Here is a 9,571-nt window from a genome sequence, read left to right as displayed (position 1 = left end):
CTTGTGTTTATTTGTCCATTTGTGTGTCTTATCTGGAAAGACATCTATTCAAGTCTCATTTTAAAACTGGGTTATTGTCTGATTGAAAGCGTTCTGGACAAAAGTACTTAGCTGGGCAGTAGTGGCACAGGCCTTTAATCCTAGCACTGGTGGTGGGGTGGGGCAGAGGCAGGTAGCTGTCTGAGTTCGAGGCCAGAACAAATTCCAGGACAGCCAGGGCTACACGGTGAAATGCTGTCTCAAAAACAAACAAAAAGTACTTGACAAGTATCTCTCGGATTCTGTGAATTGCCATTTCCTTTCTCAATAGTGACCTAAGAGACTCAGACATACTTTACATTTTTGTGTTTGCTATTCCCAGATCTCAAGGTCCCCAAAGACCACTCAGGAGCCACTTTCGATGCAAGTGCATGAGGGTTGTTTATTCAAGGCCGAGCAAGGACTCCCTCCCTCACCAACACAGTGGATTGGGAATGGGAGCCCCGAGCTTAGAAAGTGTGTGGTTTTTATAGGTTTTAGACAAACAAATGGGTCATACAGTACATGATTGGATGGCATTTGTAGGGGAACTGTCCCCCTTTATTTTTTTATTATTTTTATTTTTTGTTTTTTGGTTTTTCGAGACAGGGTTTTTCTATGTTATCTTGGCTGTCCTGGATTTGCTTTGTAGACCAGGCTGGCCTCGAACTCACAGCAAGCCACCTGCTTCTGCATCCCAAGTGCTGGGATTAAATGCGTGCGCCACCATGCCCAGCCAGATTGCTGACTTTTTAAAAATAACTTTTTTATTCTTATTTTATGTACGTTGGTGTTCTGCCTGTATGTATGTCTGTGTGAAGGTGTCAGATTTCCTGGAACAGGAGTTACAGACAGTTGTGAGCTGCCATGTGGGTGCTGGGATTTGAACCCAGGTCCTTTGGAAGAGCAGCCAGTGCTCTCAACAGCTGAGTCATCACTCTAGCTCTTGATTGTTAACTCTTTAGTCTCTAGTTTCATCAGCTTTGGGGAATGTTCAGCTTTTACTTCTTAAAGTATAATTTCTGTTCTCTCTGTGGCTGGAGAGATGGCTCAGTGGTTAAGAGCCCTGGCAGTTCTGCCAGACAACCCAAGTTCAACTCTCAGCATCTACATTGAGGCCCACAACTATTTGTAACTCCAATTACAAGAGATTCAGTGCCCTCTTCTGGCACCGGGCATGTACCTAGTGCCTAGACATACATGTAGGCAAAACACCCATACACACAAAATAATAAATTAAAGCCCCCGCCCCCTTCTCTCCATCTTGCCTCTCCTGGGCTCCAGGTACCGGTTGGTGTGTCCCACAAAGGACTGACTTCTCTTTCTGCTTTGTTTCTCTGCTGTATCTTGGTGTTCACGGCTTTTCTTTCTTTGGGGGTTTAACCTGCTATTGGTGAATTGTGAGAGCTTAGGAATTCCGTTTGGGGCTGTTTTTGCACTGCACTTCGTTCTTTCTTTGACTCCATGTGACTCCGTGTAGACTGCTGTTTTAAGGCCTTGGCCTCCTTCTCCCCTGTCGATTCCGTGTCTTTTTCTACTCCCTGGTTATTCCCCTGGTGCGAGTCACATTTCATTACGTCTTTGTTGGCCAAGAACATTGGATGCTGGATTTGTAAGTGTTGCACAGTTCAGTGTTAGAGTGTTAGACTCTGGTTAAAGAGTGTTTCAGATGTTTTACCTTTCCAGGAAGACAGTTAAGTCTCTCCTGGATAGTTTATCATCCTGCTGTGTTCTGTTTCCCTGGCTTCTGTCTGCATCGCTCTCTCTTCCCTGCAGATTCTGTGTTGCTGTCTCAGAACCATGATCTGTGTGTCCTCAGCATGGTGGAATCACGGGGCCTCTTAGTTTCTACAGCTTAGTGACACATCAAGGCCGTAAGCCAGGTAGCCCACGTAGTGACCACAGCCCTGCAGTGCACACGCGTCTGTAATAGCATCTGTGATACGTAGTGGTCCATGCACTTAGCTCCAGGCAGTCGGAGGACATCCTGAACTGTCTTTCCCAGCATGCTCAAAAGCTTGCTCCATGGAGTGTGCAAGTATTTAATGTCATACTCTGCCACTGGCCTCCCTTATAGCGGCAGCTGCTGGCCCTCGCACAAGCAGCACTTGGGGGGTGTCTTGCCACTCTGAAAGTGACCTCCCCATTCACTCCTTGCCTTTCTGGCCTCACTCTGCAGAAGAAGTGTGAACGCTACTGGGCCCGGGAACAGGAGCCACTGCAGACCGGGCCTTTCTGCATCACCCTGGTAAGCCGGGAACAGAGGTGGGCTCAGCAGGCCTGGCGTAGTTAGGGAGATCTCAGGAAGGTATGCAGAACGAAAAGCCGTGGGCCAGACCTGGAAAGACAAACCATTACTCACGTCCCCTTACGCGGTGGAAAACTCACAGTCCGCGCTGGGTAAGAGTTCCTCCCACGCCCTAGCACATTTGACTATGGTTACAGTTGCCTCAGTGACCAAGCGTGCCTGTTCAGGTTTCTGCCATTCTCATTTCCTTACCCTGTTCACAGTACTGGAGGAAATCCCCCTCACACAGAAGTTAGCAGTAACAAATGCAACAAGGCCATTGTATTTCAGAACAATAGAACTCTCTTATGTTCACTGTAAAAGGATTACATTTGCATAGTTGCTTCTCTCTCTGACAGAAGGTTTCTTGAAAGCTTTGGGAGAAGTTTTGGGCTAAAAGAAAAATTTACAAGTATTATCAGTATAGAACTTTATTGGAATTTAAAATATATGGCTATATTTACAATAACATAATACTTACCTAAAGGAAATATCATCACTGGTTGTGAAACCATTTAAAAATATTTTTTGGGGGGCTAGAAAGATGGCTCAGTGGTTAAGAGCACTGGCTGCTCTTCCAAAGGACCCACATTCAATTCTTAGCACCCACAGGGCAGCTCACAACTGTCTGTATGTAACTCTATTCCAGAGGATCTGACAACCTCACACACACACACACACACATGCAGACAAAACACCAATGCACTAAAAATTAATTTTAAAAAAGAGATAAAGATATTCTTTTGAAGTTAAAAAAAAAGAAATGAAAATATACAAGGAAGCAATTGTTTTAAATATAATATCGCTTCCTTGATATATATATTTGAGAATTGCAAGACACACTAAGTAAGCTAGTCCAACAGACCCTGAATTGCAAGGCTTGCCCAGCAAGCTCTTTTGTCTCAGCCACGTGGGAGGTAAGTCAGTGACCCCAGGAATGAAAGAATAGCAATAGCACTACAGGCCAAAGAATTCTTAAAGTATTTTTAGTGTTTGCTTTTTAGTGAAGAATGCTTCCCTTCCTCCAGGCATGGTAGTACACACCAGTCATCCCAGCACCTGGGAGGCTGAGGCAGGAGGATCTCGGGTTTGAGGCCAGCCTGGGCTCTACAGCAAGACCTGTCTCAAAACCAAAAAACCCAAGCCCAAACCTTCGCTTTCTAGAAATCTGAAATGTGTTGCTGAAGATCTGTTTCTCTTCCGTGTTTTCTTTCCTCTTCTCACATACTAAGATGAAGGAAACCCCAGTGAACACAGACGTCATTCTCAGGACCCTCCAGGTGACGTTCCAGAAGGTACTGAAAGGTCAAAAGGTGAAGGGGCTCTCTCATGGGACGAGCTGTTTCCTGTTCTGTAAGATGGGTGCTCAGGACAGGAGTCAGTTCCCACCAGTATTATGGGGTGGATTTGGTTTTCTTTATGGTGCTGGGGATGGAGCCCACAGCCGTGTGCGTGCTGTGCAAATGTTCTTCCACCCAGCCTCAGCTAGTGGATTTAAATGGAATGCACTTAGAACTGTAGAAGGGGCTGGATAAATGTGTTTTTTCCTATCCTCTGTTCCCCTGTCTCAGGAATCCCGTTCTGTGCACCAGCTACAGTATGTGTCCTGGCCAGACCACGGGGTTCCCAGCAGTCCTGATAACATTCTCATCACGGTGGAGGAGGCCCGTCGCCTCCAAGGAGTTGGACCTGGACCCCTCTGTGTCCACTGCAGGTTTGGGAAATAGGCTTTTTATGAGGATCCGGTGAGGCAGAAGGCAGAGGGTGAGGTAGAAAGGCAAGGAAGAGACATTAGGCTTAGAGCTAGCTTTACCTTTTCTTTCTTTTTTTTTTTTTTTTCTGGGAGGAGGGATTGGTTTTTCGAGACAGGGTTTCCTCTGTGTATCCTTGGCTGTCCTGGACTCACTTTGTAGACCAGGCTGGCCTCGGACTCACAGAGATCTGCCTGCCTCTGCCTCCCAAGCGCTGGGATCATAGGCGTGTGCCACCACGCCCACCACGGTTTTCCTGGGCTGAAGGAATATCTCATGGGTAAAGTGCTTGCTGTAGGTGCACTTGAGTTCAGGTCCTCAGCACCCAGTTAAAGCCAGGGCAGGTGGCTTGCCCCTGTGACCCCAGTGCTGAGTGAGGGGTAGAGATAAGTGCCTCCATGGGGGTTGCTAGCCAGCCAGCCTGCCAATTTGTGAGCACCCAGTTTAGTAAGAGACTCTGTCTCCAATATAATATTGATCTCCGGTCAACACACACACACACACACACACACACACACACACACACACACACACACACACACCATGGGTGCATACTAATGTCCATGTGAAAACCAACAAGGTTTATTTAAAATTATAATCTAGGGACCCTGCCATTTAAGAGGTACTGCAGAGAGCTCTCAGCCAAGAAGCAGTTGTGGTATCTGAACAGTTAGGCAGGCACTAGGAAGCTGGAGTCAGAGGCCAGCCTGGGCAACACAGGAAGACCTGTGAGAAGGGGGGAGGAGAAGAATGGGGAAAAAAAAAAACCAACCTGGGGAAAAGGGCATTGTAAGCAGGCCGTGATGGAGTCTGCTCTGGTCCTTGGTTGTCAGTGCTGGCTGTGGACGAACAGGTGTCCTGTGTGCCGTGGATTATGCGAGGCAGCTACTGCTGACCCAGGTATGACGTTATCTTCTCTGTGTGCCGTGTGTCTCAGCCAGCCTACCAGGGCCTGTGCACACACACCTTCTCTATCCCAGACAATCCCACCCAACTTTAGCCTCTTCGAAGTGGTCCTTGAGATGCGGAAACAGCGGCCTGCCGTAGTGCAGACAGAGGTATGTGCCTGCCCTGTCTTCCTATTGCCAAGGACCCAGGGAGGCTTCCCTAAGTAACTTCTACACCTTCCCTTCTTAATGGCCACGACCCCAACAGGAGCAGTACAGGTTCCTGTACCACACAGTGGCCCAGCTATTTTCCAGGACTCTCCAGAACACCAGCCCCCACCTCAAGGAGGTACAGAGCCCCCAATTCCATTCCTACCGACTCTTCTTCAGAACCCCTTCCCCAGGTTTTCCCCTCATAAGCTCGCCTCAGTGCCCATAGTGACCTGCATCAGGGACATGGCCTCATGACCCTCCCGCCTGCTTTCCCTGCAGAACTGTGCCCCCATCTACAAGGACACCTCTTCCCTCAGGACTTCCCCAGCCCTGCCTGCCATAGCCCGCCCACCAGGTGGAGTCCTCAGGTACTGGCTCCCGTCTGCCTACTGGTCACTCTTCTCCTGTAACCCAAGCCCTACATTCTGGGTTGGCCTTTCCCTTGCTCTTCCAGAAGGTAATTAATTAGGCAAATATGTTTTTAGAGTGTCTGTCTGTCTGTCTGTCTGTCTGTCTGTCTGTCTGTCTGTCTGTCTGTCTGTCTCTCTCTCTCTCTCTCTCTCTCTCTCTCTCTCTCTCTCTCATTGCAATGGGTACAGACACACAGGACCAAGTCTGGCTTTATGTGAGTCCTCCCTAGTCTCAGTTCCCAGTCTGGCCCTGCCTTTCCTGCTGTAAAGATAATTAGGGACACGGGACCCCGCTTTCTTTCCTCAGGTGGCCCGCCCCCTTCCCTCCTTTTCTGCTCTGGGGACTGGGGCAGGCAGGAAGGAAGCCTGTTGCTTGGGCTGCACTTGCTCCCTCCCCCCCCGCCGCTGTCTCAGCGCTTTCACTTCCTCTGCTTGCTGCCTGCTACAGGAGCATCTCGGTGCCCGGGCCCCCGACCTTTCCCATGGCCGACACTTACGCTGTGGTGCAGAAGCGTGGCGCTCCGGCGGGCACAGGGCTGGGGACGCGGGCGCCCAGCAGCACTGACACCCCGATCTACAGCCAGGTGGCTCCACGTGTCCAGCGGCCCAAGGCACAAACGGAGGACGCCCCGGGGACGACGCCACTGGGCCGCGGTGAGTCGGGGCCCGCCCAGGATGTCCGGCTGAGGGTGACCCGCAAGCACCTGTTCGGACTGTCTCTACCTGCTAGGGCTCTGGAGGGTCCTAGCGGCCAAGCGGAGCTCAGCCTCAGACCCAGCATGGCCACGCCCACGGGCCATTGTCTTAGTTAAACCCCAAAATGAGCCCCCAGGTCAGGTCTCAGTTGGGAGATTGGGTTGTCTAAGCCTAACCCCAAAGACAGACATCCAGGCTTGGCCACGCCCATGGCTCCGCCTCCAACTCCTCGGGATGGGAAGTCTGTATCTGCGCTCCACTGGAGCCCTTGTGTCTTGCTTGAGCTGACCCGTAGGGGTTTTCCCGCCCGTAGTTCCTGAAGATCAAAACTCTCCCGGACCTGACGCTTATGAAGAAGTAACAGAGGGAGCGCAGACTGGTGGGCTAGGTAAGTCAGTTAGAGCCTAGGATGCGCTTTGGAGAGTCGGGCTGGGGCTCCTGACTCAGGCTCTCTCCTCCGTAGCATTCCGGGACCTGGAGGCACGCCCTCAGGGGGACCGGGGAGGGGGCGCGGTGGGGGTCCCGACACTTTCCTGCCTCGGCTTCTGCATGCCACCCTTCTTCTCTCAGGGTTCAACTTGCGCATCGGAAGGCCCAAAGGGCCACGGGATCCTCCAGCAGAGTGGACACGGGTGTGAGTGCCTGTCGCTCAGTGGTAGCTGGACTTGTGCAGCCTCCATGCTACTGCGCATTGTGCTTTGTATGGATGGGACTTCTGGGGCTGAATCAAAAATAAAAGTTTCTCAGGGCAGAAAAAAATAAGTGCTTTGCCCCAGTTACTATAGCAATTCAAGCTCGGAGAGGTTAAGTGGGAGGTGGTGGATCTACCCTGAGAATATTTTTATTTATTTTTATTTATTTTTGGTTTTTCGAGACAGGATTTCTCTGTGTAGCCTTGGCTGTCCTTGACTTGCTTTGTAGAACAGGCTGTTCTTGAACTCACAGCGATCCACCTGCCTCTGCCTCCCAAGTGCTGGGATTAAAGGCATGGGCCACCACCGCTCAGCTTTACCCTGAGAAAATTTAAGAAAGGACAGTTGCAAACCCCTCTCTACACACCCAGGACAGAGTCCTAATTTGACAAAGCCCTCAGGCTGATGTCTGTCTGGATTGACACGTGGCGCTCCAGCCAGAGGCACATCTAGATACACCCTCATGTAAAAAAGGTCTGCAGATGATCAGAGAAATGGGTCACCCAGTCAGATAAATAGTATTTCATCCAGAAAAACAGAACTTCAACCCATCATCTTTTTTGAGATGCAAGAGAGTAGATCCTCAAGCTTCAATGTATGCGCAAAGCTCTAAACCCCGGTCCTGCCCCCCCACCCCCACTGCCATGATGTCACAAACACGTCAGCATCTGTATGACAGTTGTTTATCTAGTCACTCTTGTCTATGCCTTCTGACACAGTGCCTTCTCCAGGCTCCTGCACGGTCTGCCTTGAATTTGATGAAGGCTCCTACCAGGAACTTGCTTAGCTAGGCACACATCACTAAAATGATTTGTTATGAGAATCCAGTGAAGAGCAGTCCAAAAACTCAGCTCAGGAGCCTTACACTGCTTCATGAATGTCAGACCACAACCAGCTGCAGACTCTCAGGTTCACTTTGGTTCTGGGAACCTGACTTTTTAAAAAGGTATAAAGCATCCCTGATTTGTCTACTGGCACTGTCAAGTGCTAGAAGATGCTTGTGCTTTGAATAGCTCAGCGAGCAGGAACCAGGCACGACAGGGCACCCTTGAGGATCTTAAGCACTGCAGTGAATCTCAACTCTTCCCACGCCCGCGCCCCCCCCCCCCAGACAGGGTCTCTCTGTGTAGCCTTGGCTGTCCTGGATTCCTTTGTGGACCAGGCTGGCCTCGAACTCACAGTGATCCACCTGCCTCTGCCTCTCCAGTGCTGGGATTAAAGGCGTGCGCCACCACCACCACCAGGCAAATCTAAACTCTTAAGATGAAGCTTGGGGTGGATCATGCTGAGCAGGGGAACAGAGAAGGGCCAGCCTTTTAGTTTAGAGCATGGGCTGGGGATCCTGGGCTGCCCATCCTGGAGTGACAGAACGAAGGCAAGGGGGGGGGCGGGGATAGGGTGTCATTTGGCACATTGGTTAGTCTCAAAGCCAGAACTGTTGAATCCCTTGGTCCCACAGACCAGCAGGGAGAGCAATTAATTCCTGGAAATGGGGAGCTGTTGCAGAAAGAGGCAAAACAGTTCATCCTGCCGGAAGAGAAAGCAACCAAAGTTACTTCCTGGAGGCCAGACACCAGGACGGTTGCAGCTGATAGAATTAGTTCTGACCTGAACACTGTGCAGGTCTTAGCTGCACTGTATGAATAGAAAGAGCGAGTGGCTGTGCTGAAGTCAAAGGGGGCGTGTCTCTGGGATCACTACATGGGAAGACTGCCCAGGTGAGGGCCCAGGTGAGGGCAGGTCCTGTCAGTTCTACCATGGAAATCCACCCTAAGTCAAATGGCTACTCACTCCCAAACTCTGCAGCCACCTTCTTAATCTTCTCTTCTTCCCCCTTTGCTCAGAAGAAATGCCAGCCTGCTAGGGTTGTTGCCTTTAATCCTGTATGATATTTGACACACTCTAGAGCCACCTAGGAAACAAACATCATTGTGAGAGAGCTTATGGATTGGGTTAGGAGAAGTGGGAGGGCCCACCGTCAGGGTGGACAGTGCCATTCCACAGTCTGGGGTCCTGGATGAGGAAGAAGAGGAAAGCAAGCTTCCCGACTGCAGATGCAGTGTGATGGCCAGCTGCCTCGTGTTCCTGCCACGACTCCCTCACCAGGATGGACCACTACAGTGACCTCAAATAAAACCTTCCTTTTTTAAATGGCCTTTGTCTGGTATTTTGTCACAGTACTAGAAAAGTAAATAATACAGGAAGCAAAGTTTGGTCCAGAGAAAGCCATAGGCACTCTTTGATCTTCTTCCAAAGAAACGGGGCATTTATCATTGTGTTCGTTTTGTTAAACTTGGCTTCATGCGTGGTAGCCTGGTGCATTACCACTGAGTTCCATCCCCAGCCATCTTTTAGCAGTTTAAACAATTATATGTATGGATGTTTTGCCTGCTTGTGTGTCTGTGCACCATGTGCAAAAGCCAGAGAGACCATTGGATCCCCTGGTACTGGAGTTACAGATTGGTTGTTAGCGTCCAGCTGGGTGCTAGGATTCGAATCCAAGTCCTCTAGAAGAACCGCAAGTGCTTTTACCCACAGAGCCATCTCTCCAGTGCCTATTTATTTATTTATTTAGTTAGTTAGTTGGTTGTTTTGAAAGAGGGTCTCATGTAGCTTT

General features: G+C 50.0%; 1 protein-coding gene across 4 annotated transcripts in view; it reads left to right on the top strand.

The window, feature by feature from the left end:
* PTPN18 (protein tyrosine phosphatase non-receptor type 18) overlaps positions 1–7,024 on the top strand; it is a 15,136-nt gene extending 8,112 nt beyond the window's left edge. For 2 of the 4 annotated variants that reach the window (XM_084753011.1, XM_084753014.1), the window contains 10 exons: positions 2,198–2,266; positions 3,538–3,600; positions 3,877–4,019; positions 4,890–4,956; positions 5,037–5,114; positions 5,212–5,292; positions 5,436–5,524; positions 6,015–6,220; positions 6,576–6,650; positions 6,833–7,024. In XM_084753011.1, the coding sequence (XP_084609137.1) occupies positions 2,198–2,266; positions 3,538–3,600; positions 3,877–4,019; positions 4,890–4,956; positions 5,037–5,114; positions 5,212–5,292; positions 5,436–5,524; positions 6,015–6,220; positions 6,576–6,650; positions 6,833–6,900 (939 nt within the window). In that variant the 3' untranslated portion in view covers positions 6,901–7,024. The remainder of the gene's footprint in view (positions 1–2,197; positions 2,267–3,537; positions 3,601–3,876; positions 4,020–4,889; positions 4,957–5,036; positions 5,115–5,211; positions 5,293–5,435; positions 5,525–6,014; positions 6,221–6,575; positions 6,651–6,832) is intronic. The other 2 variants (XM_084753013.1, XM_084753012.1) reach the window with 2 other exon arrangements.
* Positions 7,025–9,571: the final 2,547 nt, after the last annotated feature.

Source organism: Acomys minous (assembly GCF_964271855.1).
Source record: "Acomys minous genome assembly, chromosome: 13".
Classification (NCBI taxonomy): domain Eukaryota; kingdom Metazoa; phylum Chordata; class Mammalia; order Rodentia; family Muridae; genus Acomys; species Acomys minous.
The sequence above is the reverse complement of the archived record's forward strand: the minus strand, read 5'-3'. Positions and strand labels throughout refer to the sequence as shown.